We start from the raw sequence: 15,177 nt of genomic DNA on the forward strand, positions 1-15,177 counted from the left end.
CAGGGGACACAGGTTCGTGCCCCGGTCCGGGAGGATCCCACGTGCCGCGGAGCGGCTGGGCCTGTGAGCCATGGCCGCTGAGCCTGCGCGTCCGGAGCCTGTGCTCCACAAAGGGAGAGGCCACAGCAGTGAGAGGCCCGCGTAGCACACACACACAAAAATACCTCCAAGAAATCCCAGAATTCAGTAAAGTTACAGGATATAAATCTAACAGAAATCAGTAGCCTTCATATATATACACAATAACCTGTTAGAGGACCTGATGGTAGAGAAAATGACCATTTACAATAGCAGCAAGAAAGATGAAATATTTAGGAATAAACAACAAGAAATCTTCAAACCTGTACTAGAAAAAGCTTAAACACTCCTGAAAGACACAAATGAAAATTTCAGCATACGGAAGGCCTCGCTTGTTCTTGTTTAGGATGACTCAACACGATAAACATGTTAGTTCTCCATAAAGTAACATAAGTATATTGCAATTCCAGTAAAAGTTCCAACAGGCTTTTTTAGGGACCTAGACATATTGATACTAAGTTCATATGAAAAAGCAAACGAAAGAATAGCCAGGAAAACACTAAAAAGGAAAAACTATGAGGGAAGAGTAGACTGACAAGATATTAACGTATACAATAAAGCAACCTTAAGTAAAACAGTGGGGTAGTGGTGTAGGAATAGGCAAACAGACCTGTGAAGTGAATAAAATGTCTTAAAATAGAGCCAGATACATAGGAAAATTTAGTGTAAGGTAAAGATAGCATCTCAAGTCTCTAGAGGAAAGATGGACATTTTAATAAATGGTTCTGGGACAACTGGAAAGCGATTGAGAAAAAAGATCTATATCTCACACCACACACAAAAATAAACTATAGGGGCTTCCCTGGTGGCGCAGTGGTTGAGAGCCCGCCTGCCGATGCAGGGGACGCGGGTTCGTGCCCCGGTCCGGGAGGATCCCACGTGCCGCGGAGCGGCTGGGCCCGTGAGCCGTGGCCGCTGCGCCTGCGCGTCCGGAGCCTGTGCTCCGCAACGGGAGAGGCCACAGCAGTGAGAGGCCACGAGAGTGAAAGGCCCGCGTACAGCAAAAACAAAACAAAACTAGATATATAGGGGTCTAAATATTTTAAAATAGACCATACAAGTATCAGGAGAAAATATTACAAAATTTTTCTTTAGCCTTAGTGAAGGGAAATACTTTCTAACTATGACTTAAAATCAGATGCAGCAAAATTTAAAATTGGTAAATTTGACTTCATAAAAAATTTTTTTTATTAAAAACTTTTACATGGTTAAAAAATGTCAAAAGACAAACTGGGAAAAAATATTTACAACATATACTACAGATTAATAGCTAATATTTCTAATTTATGAATATATATTCATTTATACCTTTTACACATTTTTCAAGTGAGATTTTGATCCTTTGTCCCATAAATGTATATATGTGTGTGTGTGTGTGTATATATATATATATACACACACACATACACATATGCTTATCTCTATAAAAGAAACACAGAAAGATAAACAAGAAACAAATAAAATTGGTTAGCTACAAGGGGTGAAAAGTTTTTTATAGTGTTGACTTTTGTAATCATGTTGATGTTCTACATAGTAAAAAGATAAAGTAAAATCAACAATGACAGGAGAACAATAATCGTAAAACAAACCAAAAAGATGAACTCAACTATACTTCAAATAATTTCAAGGAAAAAGAAAAAACCTCATGCCAGTATTTTCTAATGCAATTCTTTGCCTATATACTCTCAACCTGAAAAGAACTCAGAACATCAGTAATATCTTGAGCCATTCTTACCAGGTTTGCTTTTTGAAGGGATATGGGAATAGCAATTCTGAAACATTCGTGGTTTTTTTAATTGTGAAGAAAAAAGACTGTACTGATGAACATATTTGAAGTTGGGCACAGTAGTTGCCAAGGGAAAAAAGTGAAAGTCTATAAACAAGTCACAGTATATTTTTCAAAAGAGTAATACATTAAAATTTCTTAGTGAGATTTTAAACTTTTAGAATACGTGAAATGAATGTCTACTGCAAACAGCAGAGAAACACCTATCAAGAAAATCTATAAAAATTTTATAAAGCAGAAATCTGTAGTATTTGAACCAAGACCACTCCCTCCCTTTCCCCCCACCCCCCCCACCCCACTCATCACTCCACTCCAGACTGCTGTAGCTTTCTCTTCCCTCCAGAGGACTTTCTTCCTGGGAGGAGCAGTATATCAACATTTCTCATCCTGACCCCAACTATGTGCTGCTGAGGCTGAGTCCCAGGCAAGTGTGGTTGAGAAGTGTCAGTTCCCCTCTTCCACTCAGCGCCCCCTTACCAGACTGAGGCTCTACATTGGGTGCAGTGTGTTGAGAAGACTGGAGTCCTGATCATCTTGCTCTTTCCCTGGCTTATGAGTTGGTGGTTCCACTTCAGGCTGATGCCCCCTTCCAGATGTTCAGCTCCTAGAGCAGGAGTGTCACTCAGAAAGAAGCTGGGCATTGTCCCCAACCCCAGTTCCAGAGCCCTGGCTCAGAGATTTTGCCCAAAGGGAGGAGCAGACCATGAAACAGCTAGCTCCTAATGTCTTCCCAAAGGAACTGATTTTATTTACAAGACAGCATGGAGAAGTTCAAACCTAAGGACACCCTCAAGAACAGTGGAGGTTGTAGTGAAAGGCACTGGGTAGAAACTTGTGGATTTAATGAAAATACAGACTATCAGCCAGGTTAGAGCCTTCCTAGGGTCAGAGCAAATATCAAGCATGAACCTCAGAAACTATTCTTCAAAGGAGCTGCAATGTGATGATTGAATTTGTTTGAAGACCAATTTATGCTCCCAAGGCTTTGATGAAAACAGTATATTATCAGCTGGCAATTTGTGGAGTTTAACAGCTGGATGTGGTCAGGCAAAGAGAGTCCTGCCCGTATCACTGTCATTCCAGGGTAAAACATCGTGGGGGCGAGGGGACAGACTTCACTAATAATATAGTCCAGCTAGTCACTAAAGAAGAAGAAGAAGAATTAACAATAACCAACCCTGGGGTTGGGAGTAGACCAACAGTCAGACTTACTACAATATATTGTCTAAAATGTCTAGTTTCCAACAAAAAAAAATATGAGGCATGCAAAGAAACAAAGTATGATTCATACACTGCGGGGGGGGGGGAGTAGGCAACGGAAACTGCCTGTGATAGCCAGTAGCTGTCAGATTTAACAGAAAAGGACTTCAAAGTACTCATTACAGATATGTTCACAGAACTAAAGGAAAGCATGGTTAAAAAAGTAAAGGTCCATACCATGGCAATGTCACATCAAATATAGAATATCAATACAGAGATGATAGAAAAAAGAACCAAAAGGAAATTCTGGAGTTGAAAAGTACAATAACTGAAATAAGTAATTCACTAGAGGGGTCCAACAGATTTCAACTAGCAGAAGAGAGAATTAGCAAATTTGAAGACAGTTCAATAGAGAGTATGCAAGCTGAAAATGAGACAGAAAAAGAATGAATAAAAATGAAGAGTCTCAGAGAAATGTGGGACACCATTAAATGCACCACATAGGCGTAATGAGAATACCAGAAGAGAGAAAAGAGTAGAAAAAATGTCCAAAAAAACCAGAAAACTTCCTAAATTTATTGAAAAACAATAACCCACACATCCCAAGAAACTCAATGAACTTCTAGTAGGATAAAGATAATGATATTCGCAAACAGATACATCATAGTAAAAATTCTGAAAATCAAAGAAATGATAGAAGTCAAAGAGAAAATCTTGAATGTAACAAGAAAAAAAATGACTCATCACTTAAAAGAGAACACCAATAAGATTAACAGTCAAGGACTTCCCTGGTGGCACAGTGGTTAAGAATCCGCCTGCCAATGCAGGGGACATGGGCTTGATCCCTGGTCCGGGAAGATCCCACATGCCACGGAGCAACTAAGCCCATGCGCCACAACTACTGAGCCTGCGCTCTAGAGCCCGCGAGCTCTAGGGCCCGCATGCCACAAGAGAAGCCACTGCAATGAGAAGCCCATGCACCACAACAAAGAGTAGCCCCCGCTCGCCGCAACTAGAGAAAGCCTGCGCGCAGCAACGAAGACCCAAAGCAGCCAAAAAATAATATAATTAATTAATTTTTTTAAAGATTAACAGTCAATTTCTCAAAAGAAACAATGCAGGGGAGGGGTAAGATAGGAGTAGGGGATTAAGAGGTACAAACTACTATGTATAAAATAAGTAAGCTACAAGGATATATTATACAACACAGGGAATATAGCCAAAATTTTACAACTATGAATGGAATATAATCTTTAAAAATTGTGAATCACTGTGTTGTACACCTGGAACTTACATAATACTAAAAAAAGAAAGAAAATGCATTGGGATAACATATTCAAAATGACAAAGAAAAAAAGTAAACCAAGAATCCTATATTCAGCAAATCTATCTTTCAAAAAGGGAAAGGAGATAAAGACATTACAAGATAAACAAACAAGCAATGACTGAATTTGTTGCAGACCAGCCTTACAAGAAATACTGAAGGAAGTTCTTCAAGCTGAAAGCGACTGCAGATGGCAATTCAAACACACACACACACACACAGAGACACACACAAAAAAACAGCACCAGTAAAGGTGTTTATATAATTATAAAAGACTGCATAAATGTATATTTTTCTCCTTTTTTTGAACTGATTTTTTAATGTATAAAATAATATGTATATGGTGTACTGTTGGGCCTATAACATACAATGTAATATACTTGCCAAAAGCAGTGCAAAAGAAGTGACTGAGAGTCAAGCTATATTGGGCTAAGGAAATGACTACAGATGGCAAAGCAATAATTATAACAATGTATTGTTGGATTTGTAATATTAATGGACATAATAGTAACATTAAAAGGGAGAAAAGGGAATGGAGCTCTATAGGATTAATGTTTCTATATATTATATAGAATATATATATATATATATGGAATAAGGTAGTATACATCTGAAGGTGATTCTGATAAATTAAGAAATATTTGGTAAACCCTCAAATATTTGAGCAACCACCAAAAAGAACCCTCAAAAATATATCTTAAAAATCATTTAAAAACTTCAAATGCGGGCTTCCCTGGTGGCGCAGTGGTTGGGAGTCCGCCTGCCGATGCGGGGGACGCGGGTTCGTGCCCTGGTCCGGGAAGATCCCACATGCCGCGGAGCAGCTAGGCCCGTGAGCCATGGCCGCTGGGCCTGTGCGTCCGGAGCCTCTGCTCAGCAACGGGAGAGGCCACAACAGTGAGAGGCCCGCATACTGCAAAAAAAAAAAAAAAAAAAAAAAAAAAAACTTCAAATGCTACATTATAAAATATTCACTTAATGCAAAAAAAAGGTAATAAAGGAGAAATAGAGGAACAAAAAACCCCATAAGTCATATAAAAAGGAAAGAAGTAAAATGGCAGATGTAAATCAACTATAGCAATGATAACAATAATAGCAGTCCAGGAAAAAAGCAGAGATTGTGAGATTGGATAAAATAACATGATAAACTATATGCTGTCTACAGGAGACATACTTAATATTCCACAATACAAACTGATTGAAAGTAAAAATATGGAAATATGCAAACAGCAACCACAAGAAAGCTGAAGTGGCTATACTAATATCAGACAAAGTAGACTTCAAAACAAAAGTTACTGGAGACAAAGAAGAACATTTCATAATGATAAAAGGGTCAATTCATTCTTATTACAAATATATAAGCATTGAAAAACAGAAATCCCAAATATATGGGGCAAAACCTGATAGAATTGAAGTGAGAAATAGTTGTACAATAATAGTTGAAGACTTTATACTACACTTTCATTAATGGATAGGACAACTATACAGAAGATCAACAAGAAAATAGGAGACTTGGACCACACTAAAAACCAATCAGACCTAATACACATATATAGGATATTCCACCCAAAAGCAGAATATACATTTTTCTCAAGTGCACATGGAGCATTCTCCAAAACAGACCATATACTATGTCATAAAGCAAACCTTAAGAATTTTAAAAAGATACAAATGATACAAAGAATGCTCTCTGACCACAAGAAATAAAATTACAAGTAAATAGCAGGAAAAAATGTGGAAAACTCACAAATATATAGAAATTAAAACACTCCTAAGTAACAAATGGGTCAAAGGAGAAATCATAAAATAATTAGAGATAAATGAAAATGAAGATATCAATATCAAAACTTATGGGATGCAGATAAAGCAGTGCTCAATGTAAATGCCTATATTTAGAGAAAAGGAAGATCTCAAATCGATAACCTAACTTTACACCTTAAGGAACTGGAAAAAGATGAACAAACTAAATCACACAGAAGGAATGAAATACTTAAGATTAGAGCAGAGATAAATGAAATGGAGAGCAAATAAAAAAATAGAATAAACAAAACCAAAACTTGGTTCTTTGAAAACAAAATTGACAAATCTTTAGCTAGATTGACCAAGAAGAAAGAGAGAGAAGACTCAAATCACTAGAATCATAAATGAAAGAAGGGACATTACTACTGACCTTACAAAATTTAAAAGGAATACATAGTATTCCTTTATAAGGAATACTATGAACAATTGTATGCCAACAAATTGGATAACTTAGATGAAATGGAGACATTTCTACTAAGATACAAACTACTGAAACTGACTCAAGTAGAAATAGACAATTTGAATAGAGCTATAACAAGTGAAGAAATTGAATTAGTAATCAAAACACTACCCACAGAGAAAAGCCCAGACTCAGATGGCTTCACTGCTAAATTCTAGCAGACATTTAAAGAAGAATTAATACCAGTTCTTCACAAACTCTTCCAAAAAGCAGAAAAGGAAGGTATGCTTCTCAGCTCATTTTATGAGGCCAATATTACCCTGATACTAAAACCAGAAGAGGACTTTGCAATAAAAGAAAACTATAGACCAATAAATGTCATGCATATGAATGAAAATATCCTCAAAAACACTAGAAATCAAATCCAAAAACATATTTTTAAAATTATACAACATGATCAAGTAGGATTTATACCAGGAATGCAAGGTTAACTCAATATCCAAAAATCAATTAATACATTATACCAAATAGAATAAAAACAAATCACATGATCATCTCGAAGATGCAGAAAAACCATTTGACCAAATCATAAAGAATACACTTAAAAAATCGGGAATTCCCTGGCAGTCCAGTGGTTAGGACTCAGCGCTTTCACTTCCAGGGCCCAGGTTTGATCCCTGGTCGGGAAACTAAGATCCTGCAAAGCTGCATGGTGCGGCCAAAAATTTTTAAAAAGTTGAAAAATATAAAATCAATTATATTTTTATGCACTTGCAATGAACGATCTGAAAATGAAATTAAGAAAACAATTCACAATAGCATCAAAAATAATAAAATACTTAGGAGTAACTTAGCTAAAGAAGTGTAAGACTTGTAAACTGAAAACTACAAAGCATTGTTGAAAGAAACTTTAAAAGACCTAAATATATGGAAAGATATTCTATGTTCAAGGATTTGAAGACTTAATTTTGTTCAGATGGCAGTATTCCCCACATTGATCTACAGATTTAATGAAATCTCAATCAATATCATAGCTGCCTTATATGCAGAAATTAACAAGCAGATCTTAAAATTCATATGAAATTGAAAGGGGCCCCAAGTAGCCAAAACCAATCTTGGAAAAAAAGAGCACAGTGGGAGGACTCATGCTTCCCAATTTCTAAACTTACTACAAAGCTACAACAGTCAAGACAATGTGGTACTGGCAGAAGACTAGACATAGACCAATGGAATAAAATTGAGAGTCCAGAATTAAACCAGTCTATGGTCAACTGATTTTCAACAAGAGTGCCAAAATCATTCAATGGGGGAAAGAGGGACTTCCCTGGTGGTCCAGTTGTTATGAATCCGCCTTCCAATGCAGGGGATGCAGGTTCGATCCCACATGCTGCGGGGCAACTAAGCCCGCCCACCGCAACTACTGAGCACATGGGTCACAACTAGAGAGAAGCCTGCGCGCAGCAAAGAGGAGCCTGCAGGCCGCAACGAAGATCCTGAGTGCCGCAACTAAGACCCAACGCAGCCAAAAATAAGATAAATAATTTTTTTAATGGGGAAAGAATAGTCTCTCCAACAAATGGTGCTTGCACAAGTAGATATCCACATGCAAAAGAAGGCAGCTGGACCCCTACCTCATAGCATATATAAAAATTAACATAAAATGAATCACAGACCTAAATGTAAGAGCTAAAACTCTTGAAAGGATGCATAGGATTAAATCTTCATGAACTTGAATTTGGCAAAGTATTCTTAGACATGACACCAGAAGCACAAGCAACAAAAGCAAAAACAGACAATCTTCATCAAAATTTAAAACTTTGCACTTCAAAAGACACCCATAATAAAGTTCAAAAAGGACACACAGAATGGGAGGAAATATTTACAAGTCACATATCTGATAAGAGACTTGCACCTACAATATGTAAAGAACTCTTACAACTCAATAATAAAAAGACAAATAATCCAGTTTTTAAATGGGCAAAGGGGGAATTCCCTGGTGATCCAGTGGTTAGAACTCCGAGCTCTCACTGCCAGGGGCCCAGGTTCAATCAATCCCTGGGCGGGAATCAAGATCCCAAAAGCCACTCGGCGGCCAAAAAAAAAAAAAGGCAAAGGATCTGAGCCTACCTTTCTCCAAGGAAAATATGCAAATGGCCAATAAGCATGTGAAAATATGCACATTGTCATTAGTCATCAGGGAAATGCAAATCAAAACCACAATGAGATACCACTTCATACCCACTAGGATGTCTAGAATCAAAGTCAGAAAATAACAAGTGTTGGAAAAGATATGGAGAAATGAGAACCCTCATACATTGCTGGTAGGAATGTAAAATGGTGCAGCCACTGCGGGAAACAGTCTGGAATTTCTTCAAAGGATGTAACATATAGTTACCATAGGTCACAGGAATTCTACTCCTAGGTTTAAACCCAAAAGAGTTCGAAGTATGTGTTCAAACAAAAACTTGTACACGAATGTTCATAGCAGCATTATTCACAATAGCCAAAAGACGGAAACAACCCAAATGTCCATCAACAGCTAAATGGATAAACAAAATGTTATGTCACCCAATGGAATAGTATTTAGTTATATAAAGGAATGAAGTCCTGATACATGTTACAATGTGGATGAACTCTAAAACATCATGGTAAGTGAAAGAAGCCAGTTACAAAAGCCTACATATTCTATGATTCCATTTATTTTTAATGACATCAGATTGGCAAGAATTAAGAAAGAATATCATATATGACGCTTGAAGTAATGCCAAAAAATGGTCTTTTCACACCTTGCTGACTAGAATTTAAATTGCTCAGTATGTTTGCAAAGTATAATGCCCATATATATAACATTTAAAATATTCATACTCTTTGACTTCCTAGTCTTTCTTATTAAGACTCTATTTCACAGAAATAATGTATGTGTGACTACACTTAAGAGAACATTGCAGCATTGTTATGGCAAAAGGAAAATAGTTGGAAGTGGAGAGATGCCAATGATTCTTTATTAATTGCAAAAAGCAAGCGTCAGAGTCATGGCCCAGTTACATCAAATGTTTGTAAAATCAAACAGCAATAATGTGGATATGTATATATATTTTCATAGAAATACACGTGGAAGAATATATAACAAACTGTTAATATCTTGGGGAGGTAGTGGTCAGATAATTATAGACTTTCCTTTTTTGTATATTTTTGTATTGTTTCGTTAGTTTTAATGAAGAGGTGTTACTTTTGCAATTTGAAAGATAGAGAAAATTTTTAATTAAGAAGAGGAATTAGAAAGGAAGGGAACGAGCTGGTTTCCCGGCCATTTCTTTGTGCGCTCCTTTTACAGACAGTGCGGTCCTGGGCGTCGCCTCTACGTGGAGGATTACAGTAACCCTGTAGTCAGTGATGAGTCAGAGTGCGTGGTGCTGATGCTGCTGCCATTTCATCACCTCTGCGAGCGCAGCATCCATCCCTCCTCTCTCCCTGCGCCTGGGCCTACCTCGCCTCAGGCTCCCAGGCCAACGATGCGCTCGTGGCCGATCTAGATCAGGACCTAGTCGCGCTCTCTGAGGCCTCGGCCGGGCGTCCCCATCTCGCCGCCCACGGCCCGGGCCAAGGAGACCTGCCGAGCCCCGGCCATGGAGGCCATCTGGCTGTACCAGTTCCGGCTCATTGTCATCGGCGATTCCACGGTGGGCAAGTCCTGTCTGATCCGCCGCTTCACCGAGGGCCGCTTTGCCCAGGTTTCGGACCCCACGGTGGGGGTGGATTTTTTCTCCCGCCTGGTGGAGATCGAGCCAGGAAAACGCATCAAGCTCCAGATCTGGGATACCGCGGGTCAAGAGAGGTTCAGGTGGGAGCGCAGCCCGGGCCCGCGAGCAGTGGGAGGGTCTTCGGGGCTTGCACCGTCCCTGGGGAAAGAGGACTTCCTGGTCCTGGTCGCCGCCCTTAGGGAAGGTACCGAGGGTCTGAGAGTTTCTGCTCAAGCCCACCTCCAGGTAGCTGGGAGTTCAGTGCAGGGAAAGATGCACCCTGGCAGGGAAGGCCAGTCAATAATACATACCGCTCGCACCACAACCGCACCAACCTGCCCCTTGGTGGCTAATAAACTAGCTGGAGTTGATCACTGTAATTCATCAATTTCAGTCCCTATACTACATTTCGAAAATGTTCCCAGGTCATCCTAATGTAACTGACAGATATAGATAGATGATGTAGAGATAGAGATAAAGATAGCTAGATATAGATATATAGATATAAACATAGATACTATATAGAAATATAGATAGATATATATATGAAATAGACACTGATGATTGATGCCTTCTTGCAACCAGCAGACATTGAATGATCATCCACTATATGCCAGACACTGCACTGTTTCTGGGAAAACAGCCTGAGGAAACTCCTACAAGGGGATGCCATGTAAACAAAACAGACATAGGCATTTCCCTCTTAGAATGTCTGTGCTAGCATACTGGGGGCAAAATAGACCAGCAGTTACACAAAAGAGTGCCTTGTTCATATTTGTATGCCCACTGCCTACCAGAACGCTTAGCACATATCGAGTACTCAATGAACAGGTTTAATTTTCTCTTACAACCCTTTGGTGGCCCTTGTAGTATATGTACGAACACAGATGAGCGAAGACTAAGTGGAGAAGATGAGGCCTGATGGGTGTGATACCCAAGCAAAACAGGACAAGCCCAGGGCAAGGAAGCAGCATGTATGAAGACAGAAGTGAGAGACAGCAGTGTACACAGAAAACTTTGAGCTCATGTTTAGGATCGTTTCTTCATTTAGCTATCGAACACTAATCAAGCGTAGAAGATGCTGCTTAGGTGGTTGAAGAGGGGTGGGGAGAAGAGAAAATTTCAAATATCCTTGTTCAGGTTCACTTTGGACTTGTGATTGCATTTCTCATATTATAATTGAAGAAAGGTATCTTTTATGCTTATTGGAATTTCTTTCTGTATGAACAGCCTTTTCCTATCCACTGATTATTATTTATTGGGTGATAGTGATTTCTAACAGCTCTTTATATATTAAGAACATTAATCCTTTTCTGTCATGGATATTGTAAACTATTTTCCCAGTTTTTCATTTGTCTTTTAACTTCATTTAAGAAAATTTTTTGATGTATGGGAGGTTTTAATTTTTATGTAGCCTTGTATTGTATTTATAAAGAAAGGGCTTTGCTACTTTCTAAATAGTCACAAACCATTAATGTAATAATGTATTTTAGGGTTTTGACTACAGCTTGCCTATTGATTTCTTGAACCAAGCTGTTCATGAATCACAATCTTTGTTCATGTTGAATTTTCTGGTACACCTACTAGTCTCCATGAATCTTCAAACATAAGGGGATTAGAAATGCTTTCAGTCCTTACGGCCGATTTGCCTGGTTCTGGAGACAAACTCAATTTGTAAGGTTTGTTCTTACCATCATCTAGCTTGGACTTTAATTCCCTGGACATTGTTTATTCTGTTACCACTGGGCCATTTGTCCTAAGCCTTAAGCTATTGAGTCCCTCGTTGTTTATCTTCATCCAAGGAGACAGAAAAACTAAAAATAAACATAGATCAAAAAGCACAGTGGTCTAAAGCAAGTGATTGTACAAGCAAGTAGTTCTACAATGTCTAATATGCTCTGAGAAAAGTACCATAATGCATATTGAAAATGAAGCTCCTCAAATCAAGAAGCGAAAATGCATGAGGCTTCTTCTGCTTAAGAAGTACAGAAAACGTATAATAGGTTTTAGAAACATTCTAAAGCATTCTACAATGCTTTAAATAAACCATATTATTTTAAGGGGAAGCTTTGGCTATTTGGGCAGCTTTTCCCAGCTTGTGGCTCCTGAGTCAGCCTCTTCAAAATGTGTCAGGAAGTGGGGCCAGCAGACACTTGGCTCAAGGCCTTTGCAGACCATCCCTCTTTTTCCTATTCCCACATGGCCTGGAAAATAAAAAACAAAATTATGTTCCTCCTCACAGAAGAGATTGGGGACCCCTGTTAGATTAAAATAAAAATATAATAATAGACAAATGTGGTAATGATAAATGGGAAAAAATGGAGTATATTGTAATATACCTATATACTTATAAGCATTTTCTGTCAACTATCGTATATTCATTCTTATTTTTTAGAAAATCCTTTTCCAACTATTATAATTTGTAATGAGTTCTCCAGGTCACAGAATACTTTAACATCCATTATTTCATTTGCCTCATGATAACCTGTTACTTAGGTATCCCACTGAACAGAAGAGGAAGTCTCATTCAGCTATTCAGATGTGGGCGTGGAGAGTTAACTATGGCTCTTGCCTAAATCAAGGGAAAATGCCTGTATGTCCATGAGCATTCTTTTCTAGAAGATTCCATCTCAAAGTTTTGCTCAGTTGAGAATTCATATATCATTATTATTATGGAATGACATTTGTATTCCTTTGTTAAAAAAGAAAACAATTTTCACCAAAGGACTATGTCACTAACCAGAGACAACAGAATACACTGAGTTCATTGAAATGCAGGAGTTTGGGCATGGCCTTCATTCTTTACTTCTTTCTTGTGTTGTAGATCCATCACTCGTGCGTACTACAGGAACTCAGTAGGTGGTCTGCTCTTATTTGACATTACCAACCGCAGGTCCTTCCAGAATGTCCATGAGTGGTTAGAAGAGACCAAAGTACACGTTCAGCCCTACCAAATTGTATTTGTTCTCGTGGGTCACAAGTGTGACCTGGATACACAGAGGCAAGTGACTCGCCACGAGGCAGAGAAACTGGCTGCTGCATACGGCATGAAGTATATTGAAACGTCAGCCCGAGATGCCATTAATGTGGAGAAAGCCTTCACAGACCTGACAAGAGACATATATGAGCTGGTTAAAAGGGGGGATATTACCATCCAGGAGGGCTGGGAAGGAGTGAAGAGTGGATTTGTACCAAACGTGGTTCACTCTTCAGAAGAGGTTGTCAAGTCAGAGAGAAGATGTTTGTGCTAGTCAGCCCTTTTATCTCCAAAACATGCTCTCCCACCTGAACTTAAAAGTGATCAAAATGAATAGAATCATCGTGTGACTGAAGAGAACTTAACCTCCATGTTGGATACCAAGTGAGCCTCCTCGCCAAGGGGCCCTTGGACAGGTGATGGGCGGGGGGTGGGGGGGGTGGGGGGGGGAGCCTGGGTGCTGGAACTGGCACTTTTTTGTGGCCCATGCTGGGCAGTGGCCGCTCTGTGTGCCCTTTGTGGACCGCATGTCAAGGAGCTGAGGTCTGGGGAGCTAGGCCCCAGCAAAGTGCGCCCACAGTCAGGACAACTATTTCTTGGTATTTCAGCTCATTCATAGGTCATGATCATAAAGAAATATGTAAAGGGGAGAAAAGTATCACATTGGGAACAATTAGCCAACCTCAACAAGAGTATGAGATCAGCTTAATCAGTGAGAATATCCTGCACTAAACATATGTGCTGGGTTTGGTTAAAAGGTACAAATTAGCTTCTAAACAGCTCATCTGTAAAATGAGGGGTGTGGACCAGCCTTTTACTAAGACCCTTTCAAGGCCTGGTGTTCTAGTGAAAACAGTGTGAATGTGGAAAAGGGAGGCTATTTACACACTGTTATTGTCACACTTGAAAAAATGTACAGCCTTGTGAAAGAATAACCAGCTGTGTGTAAGAAACTGTCCCACGCAAATTATCGTGTAAGTAGAAGAGAGAAAACACTGTAACTCCAATGCCCTCTTTCCCCTCTGACCACGCCTGGGGTTTCACTGCATTGGCGACTGCAATCTGAAGGTGAACACCTGCTCAACAGGAGGTGCTGTAAGCCTTACAGACACATTACAGTTCATTGACTTACTTATTTGATCATCATAACAAGCCGTTAGGGTTTCTTACCCCGTTTACGAAACAATTAACTGAGGGGCAGGAGAGTCACTTGACCTCTGGTTCGTGTTTCACTGCATCATCCTGCTGTCAGATGAATAAACTGTTATTAATTTGTTTACTTTGGAAGAGATATGACTGTAAATAAATATTCTCTACATGTTAGGATATGTTTCCTTATTGATTACAACTCAGCTATAATCCTGAGGGAACCCGGGCATGAGTCGAAGGTAAAGCCCATTCAGGTATTATTGACAAGAGGATTTTACACAAGTGAATAACTGCACAGTGAAAACACGTTAGAACTGTTCAGACTATAAATGTTCTTATCTCTGAAACACAGTGGATATATTATTGAAAGGAACCAAATAGAGCAATGGGGAGTGGGATGGGAATAAAATACTCACCTCACAATGACCTTGGCCACTTGCCTGCCTTATGCCTACCCTGGGTTCCTGTCTACCCTAGAAAGTCAGCTCTCAATTCTCAGGTGAACAGACAGCTAACTGCATCAGAAACTTGGAATGGTTGGCTTGAGGTTCCATTATCTTCTTGAAGAGACGTGATGCTTTAAATGATTTTTTTTGAATTGCAGCCACTTCAGCTAGGCAAAAGCCATACTTTTCACAGTAAGAAAATAATTCTGATTAGAGTCAGCTTTCTCATATCCATTGAGATAGGAAAGCCTGAGGATGGTAAATTGCTTTGAAATAT

At 39.1% G+C, this 15,177-nt stretch overlaps 1 protein-coding gene across 1 annotated transcript; it reads left to right on the forward strand.

Moving 5' to 3' along the window:
• Positions 1 to 9,964: 9,964 nt before the first annotated feature.
• RAB39B (RAB39B, member RAS oncogene family) lies at positions 9,965 to 14,880 on the forward strand. The gene is made up of 2 exons (XM_059051289.2): positions 9,965 to 10,429; positions 13,153 to 14,880. Exons 1-2 carry the CDS (start codon positions 10,215 to 10,217, stop codon positions 13,577 to 13,579), a joined length of 642 nt encoding a protein of 213 aa, XP_058907272.1. The 5' UTR covers positions 9,965 to 10,214; the 3' UTR covers positions 13,580 to 14,880.
• The last annotated feature ends 297 nt before the right edge of the window (positions 14,881 to 15,177 follow it).

This window comes from Kogia breviceps, chromosome X (genome assembly GCF_026419965.1).
Source record: "Kogia breviceps isolate mKogBre1 chromosome X, mKogBre1 haplotype 1, whole genome shotgun sequence".
NCBI lineage: Eukaryota > Metazoa > Chordata > Mammalia > Artiodactyla > Physeteridae > Kogia > Kogia breviceps.

Bases quoted from the DNA above. Each gene is read 5' to 3' on its own strand.
- RAB39B (XM_059051289.2), top strand. From the start codon at position 10,215: ATGGAGGCCATCTGGCTGTACCAGTTCCGGCTCATTGTCATCGGCGAT. The intron at 10,430-13,152 runs GTGGGAGCGCAG...CTTGTGTTGTAG, and splicing joins GCGGGTCAAGAGAGGTTCAG to ATCCATCACTCGTGCGTACT.